Genomic DNA, 17,089 nt, shown 5'->3' on the forward strand with positions numbered 1-17,089 from the left:
TCCCTGAGATTTCCAGGTTTTCCAGGTGTGTGGGAAATGAATTAACAATAATGGTTAAGTAACAAGTGGCATATCATTAACCCTTAGATGTCCATGCAGTTTTCCAGGTATTTGCGCCAACACCAGGAGGTGCAGCGGGAAGCTTTGAAATTCAGAAGTTTCCAGTTTTAAAAAATTATATCTGAGAAACACCTAAGGGTAGAGTTATAAGTCATATCTCTTTTTGTTCAGTACAGATGAGGATATAAGCCTACGGTTGTAGAAAACTATTTTGCATTCAAGTAGATAAATAAAATACATTAAAAGTAATTTGGGAGGGGGGCATGGGGTTTGGTTGGAAATTGTACTAACTTATTGTTCTATAACATGTTCCACTCCAGTTAAGGGGAGACGTATATCCAATTTCACCACGGGGAATGATGCAATCAGCACAATAACCTCTTGAAGGAACTGTAGCACAAAAATTAATCTGATCAGATTTATATTTTAATAGTCTGTATGCCACATACAAACCTCCCTTAACATTCCCATTAAATAAAGCAGTATATTTACCTTTATTTTCTTACTCTTTGCAGTCTCCTCTGCCCTCGTCAGAACTGAGAAATGCGCTGATCTCTCTGCTGTAAAATGGACACTTGCCAATCCCTCTTCCACAAGCATCACTGACAGGTTCTGACCATTGACCCACAGCCACCTACAATATCAAAATCAAACTGTAGAATCTTCAAGAAAACCACAACCAATTGAATGGAGAACAGAGTCAATAGAAATGTTCAACACTTCATATTACAGAATTAACTAATATTCATGTATTTTATAAATGTTGCAGGCCATTCTACTCCATAACTACAGGGTGTGCACAAAGTCTGGATACCCCTACATATACCATATTTACGTGTGTATAATACGCACCCTGGTTTTTGATTGGGAACGTGACAAACAATTATGTCTCACAAATATGTAATGTGCAGTACAATCCACTTTTAAGAAATGGCTTTTTTAGTTGTAGGTCTTGATGTAGACCAAGAGGAGAATATCCTCGTGTGTGTAAACAATAAGTCACGCCACCTCCCCTCTCTTCCCCCCTGTGTTTAGCATCCCAAACCTTTCACCCTTTAACCACCTTATTTATTCTGTTATAATAGAAAGCGAGATCAAAATTACCTTATGGATTTTCAGTGCTCAGGAAGTAATTTTCTATTATTTCTCGCTCAACAAATACTGCTGTTATGCATCCCATGTGATGGGAGGTGTATGCTCAAATTCCGCCAGAACAGCACTGCTTTTCTTCGTGTCACAGAACATTACATTGCAAATGGTCTTTAAACTTTTATACGTGGTTTTACTCATTCCTTCTTTACTTTTTCTAAAAAAAAACTTCAAAATATATACTTTTTCCATAATTAACGTAAGATTTATACGAGGTATATTCAGGACCCTCAAACTAGCCGTTAGCAGCACAAGATTTCTTCCATTAAGGCATTTACACACTCCACATATTAAATCACATTTTTTGGCCAGTAATATATTTTAATTATAATTTTCTTTTTCCTTATCTTTTCTTTCACCCAAAGTACCAATTTTCCTTCATTTTGTGATGAGCTTATTTCAACCACATTGCATATTAGCGCCACTATATTGAATGGAATACTGTTGCTATATTCATAAAGTGCAGAATTTAAGCTTTACAATGATATTTAAAATGATAAGGTTCTGTGAACATGAAAAATCAATGCAAGTGTCACAAAATCATGGAATGATCCTGTACGGTTTCATGTTGGCTGTCTGAATTATTCCGTGCATAATACACACCACAGTTTTTGGAGACAAAAATTTTGGAAAAAAGTGTGCATTATACATGAGTAAATACGATATTATCACCAAGTCCGTATACTGCTACATATATCACAAAAGTTTAATATGCATCTTAAGAATGTAAAATATTAGGGCCAAGACGATACCACCATTTGCTGATACCAATACCTTAACAGATTCCAACCGATACGAATACTTGTATAATTCGAGTAAAATAACAAAGGCTAGTTACTGAGTCACCAAACTCATCACATTAATATTAATGATATCAAATACTCCAAATTATTCTCATGTAAGATTATATATGTCCTGTGACATTTTATGTGAACTTTTTTCTACACCCCCCCCCCCCCCAGAGGATGCAAAAAAAATTTTTTGAAATGTTGCAAGCATTGTTCAAGTGTCCCTGCCAGAGAAAGTTATAGTGTGTAAAATAAAATGTATGTAGCGTGTATAGCGTACAGCTTGCACAAGGCATGCAAAATAAATACAAATTTAAACTACCAGGTGGTTATAATTAAAGTGACGGTGTTCAGAGTGGTACAGCACGGGCTGTAATGAGAGTAGCAGTCTGAAACTTCGTAGATATGCTAATGAAGCAATGCGCTCGCGAATTATGCAAAAAAAAAAAAAAAAGTTCCAATTCTCGCCACCAGGGTAAAAAATGGCGCTGTAAGCAGTCAAAACGTGGAATTTTCTGTAACTCTGACGTCAAAGTCGGTGACATTGCCTAACCATTGTGTGAGCTCCCTGGTTGTTGTTGGTGACGCTTGTTGATTTTTTTTTTCCTTTAGTGATGTGAATGTTCGCCGAACATTAAAAGTTTGATTTTTCCCGTGTAAAAAACAATGGCTATTGCGAAGAAAGACCGTGCACTGCTAGTGAAGTTGTTTTACCAGAATGGGAGCAATAGTAACGCTGCACTGCGGAAATATCGCCAACAGAAAGGGCTGAGAAGAGGGCCCATGTCAATTAATGGGCTGAAGAAGATGATGAAGAAATTCGAGGAAACAGCTGAATTGGGTGTTGCACCAGGGAGAGGAAGGCGGCCCATCCCCGTGGAAGTTGTGGACGAAGTTGCTGTAGCTGTAGCTGACCGTGCAGCACATGCCTCAACTTCTGCAACCAGTGCTAGAGCTGTGGCACGTGAATTGTCACTCCCCTGGTCAACAGTTCGCAAGGTATTGCGGTGCATTTTACACTGGTATCCCTACAAGATTCAAATTGTGCACCAATTGAAACCCCAAGATATTCCACAACGCCGTGAGTTTGCCCATCGGTTTTTGGCACGCATGGAAGTGGATGACATGTGGCCGGGGAATATTCTGTGGACTGACGAGGCGCATTTTACTCTGGTCGGTACAGTGAATACTCAGAACTGTCGCACATGGGGTTCCACTCGTCCACATGTTGTGCAGGAACAACCATTGCACTCAGTTTACGTGACTGCATGGTGTGGGTTCACTAGCTCCTTCATTCTTGGTCCGTTTTTCTTTAAGGAGATGACACCTCGAGGGCCTGTTAGGTGTACAGTGATATCTGCACGTTATAGGGACCTCCTTGTGCAACACGTGATTCCAGCTTTGCAAGAACGGAACTGTGAACACACCACCATTTTCATGCAAGATGGGGCAACACCACATGTCGCTCGCCACGCGAAAGATTTGCTGCGAGAAACCTTCACTAATGACCGCATCATCTCTAGGCAGTTTCCAGATGATTGGCCTTCCAGATCCCCCGACCTTAATCCATGTGACTTCTGGCTGTGGGGATATTTAAAAGATCGTGTCTATCAGAGACATGTCCGGTCTCTGCCTGATCTGAAGGCTAGCATACAACGACATGTCGCTCAGATTTCACCAGACATGCTGCGAGCAACCGTCGACCATGCCGTGTTATGAATGCAGCATGTTGCTGAATTGGGAGGCCATATTGAACAGTTCTTGTAACCATAGTTCCTAATAAACATGCCAGAGCCATTGTTCTCATGTGTTTGATCTTTCCTGCCTTTTTCCTGTAACTATACCACGTTTTGACTGCTTACAGCGCCATTTTTTACCCTGGTGGCGAGAATTGGAACTATTTTTTTTTTATTTTTTTTATTTTTTTATTTTTTTTTTTTTTGCATAATTCGCGAGCGCATTGCTTCATTAGCATATCTACGAAGTTTCAGACTGCTACTCTCATTACAGCCCGTGCTGTACCACTCTGAACACCGTCACTTTAATTATAACCACCTTGTACATTCTTATCGTTTGGATTAACCTGGGGAGGGGGAAAAATGACTTAAAAATATACACAAATAGATACAGGTAATGGACAAAATAATATGAACACCAATGCAATTGCAGAAAACTTGTATTAGTAGGGGGTTGCCCCCCCCCCCCCCCCTTGCCTGAATGACAGCTTGTATCCTACGTGGGATAGACAAATAAAGGTCCTGTACAGTGTGAACTGAAATACGTAGCCACTCATCGCACAAAACAGTCTCAAGTTCCGAAAGTGTCATTGGAGGTGGAAACCGATTACGCACTTTGGCCTCCAAAATACCCCACAAAGGCTCAATGATGTTAAGATCGGGGGACTGTGGACACCAGATGAGACGTTCTAACTCATCACTGTGCTCATCAAATCATGCATCAAAGCACCTAGCAGTGTGAATAGGGGCATTATCATCTTGGAAGATGGGGCATGCATCAGGAAACAAAGTCTGAACCATGGGATGGAGGTGGTCACCCAGGATGGTGCAGTACTTCTCTGCGTTGATTCTCCCACGCAGGACGACAAGTGGACCAACACCATTCCAAGATATAGCCCCCCAAAACCATCACAGACCCCCAACCATGTTTCACGGTAGGCACTAAGCAGTCAATATCAAATGCTTCAGCAGGAGTTCTCCACACATAAACACGTCCTGTGGTCTGAAATAATGTGAAAGACGATTCGTCTGACCATATCACATGTTCCCATTGCTGCTGTGTCCAATTCTTGTGCTCTTGGCACCACCTTCTTCGTGTCACTGCATCTCGTGGAGTCACCAACGGTTTGGGGATGGCAACTCTGCCATGAATGTTCACAGAATGCAGCTCCCTTTGAATGGTTTTCGTTGATACAGGGTCCTGGAGGTGATTGTTCATCTCTGCGGTTATCTGGGACAGTGTTGTCTTGTGCTTTCGAGTCACTATTCGCTTCAACACACGTCGATCCCTGTTGGATAACTTTGTTTTTCGCCCACTATTCTCCTTTGCAGACGTTGTCTTTCCATGTTGTCTGTAGGCTGTCAGAACAGTTGACACTGTGCTCCGTGCTACACCAACAAGTGTAGTTGTTTTTGTCACAGATGCTCCAGCCAGGCGGACTCCTATGATCATGCCTCTTTTGAAGTCTGAAAGGTCGGACATACCTGCATTTGACGGATAGCTGACTGCTCGCATGCAACTCTCACACCAGCTTCTGATAAGACTGATATGTTTGCTCTCATCGCCACTAGATGGTTGAAATCTCTGCTGAGTGTTGTTCCTTTTCCACGACGGCGTATATAGGCCTTTGCAAACCAAGGTGTTCATATTATTTTGTCCATTACCTGTATATATATATATATAACACAGGAATAGGATCAGAAAAGTTGCCAGAAGGGCGGATAAATATTAATGATGAAGGAGACAGTAAACACTTACCACACGAAGAGAAATTATTCTATATTTCGCGATCTATGTCGTGTTGAAGAAGAAAGATCGGCATTACTAAGAGAAGAGGCACAGAATACTGACCGTAGCGTCTCTACGATCAGTGTTGCCAGAAACAGTTGATAGATGACGAGAAGTACTTTCACCAGTGTTTACTGTAAGGTGGGTGGGTAATTTTGGGGAGGAGAGGAAAGGGTTACTGGTTGGCTAGGTTGAGTCCGGGGGGTATAGTGGCGTGCGTGCCTGTAATGTAGGCCCTTTCCCAGCGCCTGCGGAAAGATGTGTCAGAGCGGGGGGGGGGGGGTAAAAGATGGATAATGGCAACACGGAAGCAGTTATTGAAGGTGGTGTTATGGCTGTTGGTGTGAATGGCAACAGTGAAATCGGAGTTTTGGGTGGAGGAACGGTTATTATTAATCCTTAGGTTCAAGGGGGTGGAGGTTTCGCCTATGTAGAAGTTGCCGCAGATTTGGCAGATGAGGGTGTAAATTAGGTTGGATGAGTGGCAGGTGCCCTTAGGGTGAAGGGTGAACTCGCCTGCCGCTGTGGGAATCAGGAGGGTGGGGGAGGTGATTATTTTGGGTAGGTCTTGCATCTGGGTTTGTTGCACCTGTGAGCTGGGGGGGAGTGGTGTGGATGGGGTGGGAGTGTTTCGGACCAAGATGTTTTGGAGGTTGGGGGGGGGGCGACGGAAGACGACCCTGGGTTTATCCCGAAAGATGTCCCTGGTATCAGGATCACTGTGCAGGATGGGGAGGAGGGAGTGGAGGGTATGTCTGATTTTCGTAATATGGGGGTGGTATTGGGTGATCAGGGTTGGGGGGTTGGTTTTAGGTTGTTTGGTGCGGTTGTGGGAGTTGGCTCGGTGCTTTGTTGATGAGGGTGGAGGAATAGCCATATATATATTTAATGTTCATTTGGCAGCTCTGTATATTTCCTTCTGTCCATTACTTTCGTGTCATTTGCAATAAAAACAAGTCACTGTGGTGTCGACATCGGGCAGCAGTCACACAGAGAGGTAAGAGCACAAGAAGAAACTCCACAACCCTCCATCCCACAGCAACATTCATCCCTTTTCCAGGAAGTCAGGAATGAGCCTAGCATTATAGTAATGCTGGTTTTGAAAATGTCACATTCTTAACCAACGAGTTTATGAGCAACAATTGGCAATGAATGGTTTCTATTATTTCCATTATATTATTATTATAGTGTCGACCACAAGGCAGTTAAATGCCTTGAATGTCACGTTTGAGTGCAGCACTTTAGCTTTAGCACTGCCTTAGATCATGTCATATGTTTTCCAGGAGGGTGCATCATTTTCAGAAATGTACATGAAATTCTTGTGCAGAACACCAACCTGTCACAAGGAAGGGTGAACGAACTTTTGAAAAGGACAAATCTTGACAAATGAGTTGTTTCTCTTGGCTGCTCTCGCTACTCTGGCCGCCGTGGCACAGTGGTTCTGGGTTGAATCGCAGCCTGGGCATGAATGATTACGAGTGTACATTCATCAATTTCATTATATCATCACTCATTCCCATCTTCGCAAATTAACCAAAAATGACCCAAAAAGTAAAGTAATGCAAATCAATCAATCGACCTTTGGGATCTGAGAAAAAAATTGAACAGATACTTACCGATGTATCGGTATCGGCTCAGCCCTACATAATATCTACAGGGTGTTTCCAGGCTGATGATACAAACTTTCAGGGATGATGGAGAAGGACAGATGTATCAATCGTCAGCCCGGAAACACCCTGTATATGTGTAGCTGAATGAGCCACCAAATTCTCTTGTTCATGTTATCCAACATTCTTGAGGTCACTTTGTGGATATGTGGCATGAGGTGAATGGTGCTCAATTTCTTCGAAGAAATGTGGATTTTCTTTCCCCACAAAAGACTATGGTAGCTGCGATAAATCCCACGTTCATCTGTGAACATGATATTAATCTTTCTGAGCTACTGCTGGAAATTGTTGCAGCATCAGAACACAAGCATCCATAAGTGTGTCCACATAGGGCATTCTTTAACTTTCAATGGATGCCAAAATTTCACTTGCACGTCCAACTTTGTGTTTTCGCATGGTTGATGCTGGTACTTCCAACTCAGCACCATGTTTTCGCTTGGATTAACATGGGATCGTTAGGCAGATTCTGCCACACCTGAACAAAGTTCAAGCCTTATGAATGGTCTTCCACTTCTTGGCAAACGCTACATTGCAAAAGTCTTCTCTTCACATTGCAACATCTTCTTTGTCGGTCCTGCCTTCTTAACCTGCCCAACTAAGTAGTTCTTGATATTTTTGATTTATTGCTGTTAATTTGATGCTAATGAACCCACACAGCAGTCACCAAACACTCCTCAATTGTATAATCAATTGTTTCACACTCATCGCTTCAACTTCCATCTGCTCTGACTCTTGGACAAACAATGAAGTCAAAAATGCAATTCGTCAACAGAGAACAGCAGGAGAGCACATGTGAAAGTCACCAGCACAAATGAATCACAAACGACGCATGATATCTCATGTAAATAAAGGGGTATAAGAACTTTGTGCATTCAGACTTAAACAACTTCCAAATAAGACCAGAAAATGAGTTATTTTTATTTTGTTATTTCTTACGACATTTCATGTACTTCCTTTGCTCTAAAAATCACAGACTGCCCCTGCTTGCACCTTTCAAAAACATAAAAAATGCATAAGGCAGTGTGTTACTTCACATGTAATATTAATAACCAAAAACAAATAAACTACAGTCCAAATAAGTACTGAGTTTGCAACCCATCCCTTTTAATCTGACAAATTACAGACCAAGATGAAAAGAAAACATTTTTTCTAACATCACTCATCATTTTCCACCCTTGCAATTACTGATCGCTTATTAATTAGAATTCCAGCTCTCTTACAAGTACTGAAATAATTAAAGTTAATTTGCTTACCCAATGTAGTTTCCTGCCTTGTCCATAGATTCCACGGCTATTTCTACTTCACGCTGGAGACATCTCTCTTTGGTAAACTTCAGAGCATCCTCTCCATACGGTTCCCCTTCCATCATCCCACTCCCACTCACCGCTGGCCGAGCTCCTCTTGGGCAGCTGATCCCTGAAACAGTAACATGCAATGTGTGACATCTATAGTTCAACACAGAAACAACCCTGAAAATATCAACATCCTGATATTATTTTGACCTACTTTTAATGCTGTAGGTTAATGACAATGATTAGGATGAGTGATGGCTGTATAGAATAAGGAAAACAAATTAAATATGACCTTGCATGGGTCAAACTTTGGAGGCAAGAGCATAAATCAAAGCGAGAATTCACACCAAAGCAACAAAACACATCACTTTAAGCCAAATGCGGGAGTGATGATTAGATGAAAATTAAGGAACACTCAAAAAGAACACACATGTCCAGGTCAGGACTTAAAATCATGAACTTCAGTGGCAAGATCAAAAGAATACCATTTATGTGCTTGGCCGAGCTGACACAAATGGTATGCATCTTGTAGATAATAAACTTTAATTTTAAAGAATTGTAGCGACTAAAGAAACAGAAGTCCTTATTAATAATACTAATGGTTTTGACTGGGTCATTCTTAAGTGACATTTGCTGCATGTTGCTTGTCATTTCAGTGTAAAATCTCCCAAACATTCACTCACCAAAACATACGACACACAAATATGAAATATGCAAATTCAAAACAATTTTTACTTTAACACCGCAGTGCATGAGCTAAATTCTGAAACACAACTCCATGCACAGGCAAGGTGTGTTCAAAAAAAGACCGGATTGAGTGCACTACGCGCAAACTACTTGATGGAATCAAATGAACACAGTTGCGGCATCCTTGTGAAGTACATTGCAACAAGGCCCGGAGCGCAGTGCAAGCCATTCACGCGCGCGAGCAACACGTGTCAGAGTCTGCAGCGGTCAGTGGGACATTTTGAGGCTGTGTGAAAAATGAAAGATTTGCAGGAGCAACATGTGTGCGTTAAATTTTGTTTCAAGCTCAGTAAAAGTGCCACAGAGAAGTTCACAATGCTTCGGGAAGCTTTCGGTGATGAAGCAATGAGTCGATCACAGTGTTGTGACTGGTACACTGTTCAAAACTGGGAGAACTTTGATGGACGAAGATCCTCGAAGTGGGCGACCGTCCACGTCAACAGACGATGTTCACATCAAACTTTTTTTCGATTGGCAAGGAATAGTTCATTACGAATAACTCCCACAAGGACAAACAGTCAACAAGGATTTTTATGTGGAGGTTATGAAGAGGTTAAGACATGCAGTGATGCGGAAAAGGCCTGAGCTTTGGTGGAACCAAACCTGGACGCTACACCACGACAACGCACGGGTTTACACCTCTCTACTTGTGACTGAATTTTTAGCCAAAAACAGGACAACGGTGATTCCTCAGCCTCCATTTGGCTCTGGCAGACTTTTTCCTCTTTCCAAAATTGAAATCGACATTGAAAGGTCGTCGGTTTGACACAATTGATGACATCAAACAAAAATGTACGAGGGACCTAAAGAGCATTCCGGAAGAAACGTTCCAGGAGGCGTTTCAAACCTGGAAGAAACGTTGGGAGCAGTGTGTGGCCAGCCAAGGACAGTACTTTGAAGGGGACAAACATGAATAAGATGTACATGTTCAGGTAAAGTTCCTATTCCAACAATCCGGTCTTTTTTTGATCACACCTTGTATTAATTTTTCAACATTAATATTTTATTTTCTCATTTTACGCACCACTGAACATTTGGCTATACATCTGTAATCCTTGTTTTGTATTTTTGTAAAAATTACCATTGTTTTGTTCACAAAATAAAGGTTGTGTGGTTTTGTGCAACTGTGCCTGCTTTTTCTGTAACACCATTACACGTGCAGGCAGTGTGGCACTCGCTGGAATATTTTGCTTAAAAATTATTAAGTTTCAGCAATACATGTATAATTATTTGTTTGCTTGATCACTCAGCTCATTTATCAGGTCCAAAATTTGCCTCTGCTCCGCCTCGCAATGCATTTTCGCAGCAACAACTCTGAGGGGAAACCTCAGCACTGTACGTCCCAAAACAAAAACACCAATGCATGCATGGTGGAGCAGAGCCGCATGCACAGAAACCCTGATGTTTTACGACAATAGCACTGCTCGAGGCAACTGGGCACTGTAACGAGATGAACAAGAGAATTCCTGCAAGTACAGATCCGTCCAACAAAAACGTGCAATACAATCACCTTAGTTCTCTCCGAGCGGCGATACATTGCCCAAGCATTCACTGCAGTGTTAAAATTGTGTATATTTTCTTTGTTTCTTCAGAACCAAGAAAAGGAAGTTTTAACACAACTTTTAAGGTGTGATTAACAAGGATGCCTATGATTTCCAACCACAAATATTATTTTACCCACAATTATTGTATAACATTACCTGCTAGAAGAAATGTAATCAAGCATGTCTCTTTTGGTACATATAACCTCAGTCTTGATCCACTAGCAACAAACTCAACAGTGGCTTCTGTTCTTCCAACTCTCTGAAGGAATGGGAGGAATTGCTTAGCCTTTGCTAAATCCTGCACAAGAAAGAAAAATTATGAACACATGTCAGCAAAGTAGGAAAAATTATGAACACATGTCAGCAAAGTTAGCTCCCTGGACCACCACATTGTTTACATAAAAAAAACTCCAGAGTATAAATAAAATTACCCTATTAACAAATGGAAATTATATGTTTTCGACCAAAAACTCACATTTGAGGAACAAATTTTAGGCACCACTAAAAAGGCCATGCATCTCTTAGGTTTACTTTACCGTTTCACTGAAATTAGTGACATCTCAGCCCTCACCTTGTACTTCAAATCATTCATTTCCCCAATAATAGAATACTGGTCTATGGCATGTCCCACTCATCTCTGTACAATCGATTCAATCTTTCACTTCATCCTAGCTATAGTTAGATACGGGGTTCCCTCATTACGCAATTTTTCATCTCCGCATCTCTTGTTTTTTCTAAACTTACAAACTGCTTATCAGCGCCGTTTGCAGAATGATTTCAGTTATTTATACAAAATTGTCAATGGCAAAATCCGCTGCAACACACTTCTTGAGGAATTCCACTTTAGAGTACCTATGTGCTCAACTCGCAATACCCAATACAAGATTATTTTATACAGAAAAACCAAGACTTGAAATTCAAAAAAGATTTATTACATGAAATGCTTGTAAATAATATCAAATAGTGCCATATTTTACTTATTTTTTGTTAATTTGCTATTCACTTTTGTGTTATTTTGTTACTTATTATTTTTAAAATATTTTTTGCTTATTATTATCTTTGCACAATTTCAGTGTAAAATGGCCAACTGTGCTGTATCTGTAATTTTCTCAATAAATAAATAAATTAAAGAGGAAATTAAAAGCATACTTAATTCACAGGTAATGCATGTAACTTTTCTATTCACAAACTTTCATGTCAAACGTGAGTTGATCTTGTCCAGGATTGGAACAACATATGGAAAATATTTGTTGGGTTGAGGAGTGTCAAAGTGTTAGTTTTATTTATATTTTTGGTTTTGTTTCGATATCATTTCTGGTTGACGGAAAATATTGTGACAGGCCACTTAAGCTTTCTTAACAGATTAAATGTTTGTTCAGATGTGATAGAATGACTTCTTCTGAAACACATATGTTAAAAAAACTTATAGTGTGTGGCAGTTACATGTTGATTATTGGATACAACTGAAATATTGGGTTGGAGAGGAATATCTGAACATGAGGATGAATAGTGAATAGATAAGAGCCACAAATTTTTGGTAAATATAAAAGCAACATTTCAGTACAAAAACAGTGTCAATTTCAGGTTCAAAAGTAGTAAACAACATAAAATGTCACTGTTATAGTGGTGAAAAATCAGAATATAAAATTAAATTTTGCTTTTTAAAAATGTGAATATAATCCAAATTTTAATTTACTACACAAAATAAACATATCCCTTCTAATAGCACATTTACATCAACCAATTTTGCTTCTCACATATTTACAGCAGAATTAATCAATTTTTCGTGAATTGTATAACTCACAGGATAATTCTGGCTTCAGAAAGTATCGCGTCTATAAATAAAACTTTAAATTTCATGATTAAGAGCCTATTTCACATTTTGCAGGTCATTTCACATTATATCGTGAGAAAACAAGGTAGGACAATGCACCTCACACCTTTTAGAAACATGAAAAATTAACATTACAATGGGTTATTTCACATTTCATGTTTTCGTCAAAAATGACACATGCATGCCTCTATGAATAGACAAAAACAATCAAACACCCAGAACCTTCAGCAGAGAGAGTGTGATTTGAGTACTTCTTACACACTGCCACTCAGGTAGAAAATCTTCCATAATCTAATATTCTTTGCAGTTGGCTCAGTGCAGTGTATTCATTTTTTTTTTAAAATGTTGACTGCCACAATAGAAAAATAAATTCCCTGGAGACACGATGTTTTATTACGAGAATATAATAAAAACGTTGAAAGCAATATGTTTCTTCATGATTAGATGAAATATTGTTATTTTTAATTATTTTATGTGCGTGTCATATGCAACTCGCATGGCACTCAATTATTACGCTGCACACCACGTGAATTATATTTGGCTCACAGCATATTTCTTCTTTGTTTTCAAGCAATGTTATTGTTTATTTCCGAGTACTGTTATTGTTTTCTTCTGAGCATTGAGTCTTTTGTTATTTGTTACATGACTGCCACATACTATTGTATCAATATTGTTTGAGGAGCTGGCCAGCAATAATTCAAGGCCACACACACAATCAGAAAAACTTGAAAACAGTTCACGAGTCAAAAATGTTAGTTTTTGTTTACTTGTCAGATTTAAGTGAAATTTAAAGGCAAAAAATGAATATAAAAAAAGTTCAAGTACATCTATTCATTTGATCCATGCATTTTAAGTTGTATGTATTAATTGTAACAATAACAGCATCACTAAGTAGGATTATCACGAACCATCTGCAAATTTTGTCCACAGGGCCACTCTTCACGTAACATGTATGTTGTAGCATGGTAGCGTGAGTTGCCTGTGCACCACGAGACTCCCAAGGTAAAGACATATTTGAGTTAAATATGCTTCACGAGGCCCCAGGCATAAAACAAGCATGAGTTAAGTACAACTCGCTTGGCAGTTAATGTGTCAAAGGCCATGGATAAATGGTTTTTAATGGAATTTAACACCGAGGAAACGAAAGAAGAATAAAAGGCTTCAAATACTTCAACCATCTACAAAATTAATTTCACAATAACTTACTCCTGAGATATCTGCAACTCTGTGAGTTGGAACAGTTCCCTTTTTAGCATGAAGACCATTTCCAGATTTTGCAGCCTTCATCTCTGCAGCCAGCAACTCATCATAATGGGAAGACCTCTGATCATCGTCCTGACGGTACCTTATAACAGTCGCATAACCCTTTGACACCATTGCCTCAGCTACATTTCTGTGGAAAGAGTGAAAATTGTGCACCATTTTCATGCCACTTACGTTGCTTCCGAGTCTTAAATCCTAGTTTAACTAGGCAAAAACTACAACTGGATGCTACCCAAGTCACCTGTACAATAAGACAGCAATTAGTAACAGAAGAAAACTGAGTATCAATTAACACTGGTTGAGATATTCTGTGTGCATACTAATTGGTAATTCTCTATGGAAACAGAATTAAAAATTGAACTTAGTTTTCAAATAATATTGCTATTTTATTGTGTAATTCTGCACTAAAGTTACTGTGAGCTTGCCACGTAATACAGTGGAACCCTGATTTTACATTTTCCCACATTGTACATTCAATCTTCATGGTACCAATAGAGCAAAATGCTATAAAATTTTCAGATTTTACATCTTTCACCTAGGTCCCCTGAAAAACCAAAGATCAAGGTTCCACTGTAGTCCTATTATTTATGTATCTCACATTAATTTCACACTGGTGAAATATACTATTATTGGCATAAGTAGAGAAAATAACTTATACTGATTCATACCTATACCAGAACAGAATTATCACTGATGTGATTTCCAAAATACTTGTGAAAAGTGACACATTCTTTGAATAGATAAATCAATATAAATGGTTAGTCAAAAAGAAGGGGCAAATTTCAAAACGTTGCTTCCAACAAATCATACACGACAAGAACATAATCTGCACACCACTGGATAGAGGAAGGTTCCAAGTTTGCAATTGGCTTATGACAAGGTGGCTGTTTGTTGAATCTACGGCAGGATTCACATTGTACTTGTATAATGGATTCACACTTCGCAAACTTTAGAACACAAAACAACTTTTCCTGTGGTGCTTCATTTACTCGCAACAAAAAAAAAAAAAAAAAAAAAAAAAACATTATTTTTAGTGCTCGAATGAAATCAATTGTCATGCAACAAAAACTTTCTAACGTAATATATCCAATGATGTGCAGATTATGTTTCTGTCATGTATTGTTTGTTGGAAATAACATTTTCAAATCTGCTCCTTCTTTTTGACTAACCCTGTATAATTTGTATCCAATAATCTGCAAGCTGTTTTCATAATTCTATCGTGTCAGTCTCTTGTAATATGCAAGCAAAAATCCTGTAGTTTATTTTTAAGATCAATTTCTAAATACATACATAAAAATACATCTGAATCACCTGACCAAATACAATGATTGAGCATCATTCAGGTTATGCACTAAATAGTTGTTTTATCAGCACTCAATGAAACTGATAAAAAGATGCCACATCCCTACAAAAAAAAATGGTTTGATCAACAAAAGAGAGGATTTTTTGCATATAGTGCATGCAAAGATATCTCACATGAAACAAACATGCTTACCATAGCCTAAAGGAGGATTGGAACAGTTTTGCTTCAATTGTGAAAAAGTTGTGTACCACATTATTACACAAAACCAGAAAAATATAATGCATCGCTGTAGACATGTACTATGCTCCAACCTAGTCATCTCAGAAGAAACCTTGAAATGAATTACACCCTCTTGATCAAGGAGAAATTGTTAAATTATAATTTGGTCCTGGTCCTTTAGGTGCAAACTATTCACCAGTGTTCACTCATGGAGTTTTTACTTCCATTCATTCCTGGTGAAAGTTTCTCAATATACATCAAGATACAATAACAAATAAGTATATTAATGCTGGCAAATTTTAAACCATCCACCAGTCAACTATATACAGGGTGTCTATAAAAGAACTTCAGGATTTTAAACAATGATAGCGTGCAAACAGTATTAGGTAACTCAGGTTAGTTAATTACTTTGAAATCAGTAGCTCATCAAGTTTTATTCACGCAGTTTGGAGTTTATTCCAACAAATGTTGGCAATGCTGTGCAACGTTGACCTTGAAGTGGCCGAGCAGAGCTGAAGACTGTCAGTGCAGTTCAGTGCAATGGCAACGCCACAACAGAAGGCACAGTGTTTGATATGACTTGTAGAAACTGGATCTGTTATTACTGTACGGTGGAACTTTCGACGCGAGTATGGTGGTGTTTAGCCTTCGGACAAAACCATTCGTCAATGGCTTAAGGCGTTTAACGAAACTGGGAGATTGGAAGGAAAGGGCCTATTCCATGGCAGAGAAAATTCAAGTTGTCAACCATCTAAGGCAAAGAATTATCACATCTGTGGCAACCATCACCCCAGACATGCTGGCCAGGACGTCGCAAGAAGTGGTTTATCGTTTGGATGTGTGCCGTGCTACAAACGGGGCATACATTCAAATTTACTAAATTGTAAACAAAACTTGATAACATTACCTTCAAAAATATGTATTTACTTTTTCCTGAGTTTCAGTTTTTAATAAAATATTTAGCTTCAAAACCCAAGAGTTCTTTTATAGATACCCTGTGTATACACACACACACACACACACACACATATATGAAGCACACATCTCCATGTCCATAGACATGGGAAGTGTGATAGGGGTTACACTAGCATCTTGCAAAACAAATATGGAAGAGCACTGTCATATGCACATATGAACTGCAGAGTGAGCCACTAGGCCTCAAACAATGAGTGAATTAGAAGCAAGATTTGAAGTTGTTATTCCAACAATATTGGATCATTTGAAACAAATCGGCAAAATAAAGAAGCTGGTTGTGCATGAATTAAGCAAGCATCAGAAGTGAAATCATCTAGAAGCTTGCTTCTCTTTGCTGTCACAGCATAAAGGCAAACCATTCTTGCATTGTATTGTTGCATGTGAGGAAAAATTGATTCTTTTTGTTCAAGAATCACAATGATTGAACAACTATTAAGTGCCGAAACACAGTCAGAAAACAAATATTCACCAAAAAATTAAGGGTCTCTAGGGGTCCAGTACTTTATTATTGACTAGTTTCATGAGACCTGGTCAATTTATTAAAGTGGTTCTACTGCAACCCATTTGATGAAATGAGGGAGCTTATGATTAAGCAGCTGAAATTGGTCGCTAGAGACAGGACTATCTTGTTGCAAGACAATGATCAAACACATAAGTTGCACCAAAAATGCTACTCAAACTTCATGTGTTGGACTTGGAAACTGTCACCCATTGTATTAACCT

At 39.1% G+C, this 17,089-nt stretch overlaps 1 protein-coding gene across 1 annotated transcript in view; it reads right to left on the minus strand.

Moving 5' to 3' along the window:
* Positions 1-17,089, minus strand: part of Tudor-SN (Staphylococcal nuclease domain-containing protein 1) — a 128,671-nt gene that overhangs the window by 38,262 nt on the left and 73,320 nt on the right. Inside the window, exons 10-13 of the mRNA XM_083126543.1 lie at positions 13,813-13,999; positions 10,929-11,070; positions 8,443-8,605; positions 553-694 (exon numbers count right to left, since the gene is read on the minus strand). Of these exons, the coding sequence (XP_082982669.1) occupies positions 553-694; positions 8,443-8,605; positions 10,929-11,070; positions 13,813-13,999 (634 nt within the window). The remainder of the gene's footprint in view (positions 1-552; positions 695-8,442; positions 8,606-10,928; positions 11,071-13,812; positions 14,000-17,089) is intronic.

Source organism: Lepisma saccharinum, chromosome 8 (assembly GCF_977018435.1).
Source record: "Lepisma saccharinum chromosome 8, izLepSacc3.1, whole genome shotgun sequence".
Lineage (NCBI taxonomy): Eukaryota > Metazoa > Arthropoda > Insecta > Zygentoma > Lepismatidae > Lepisma > Lepisma saccharinum.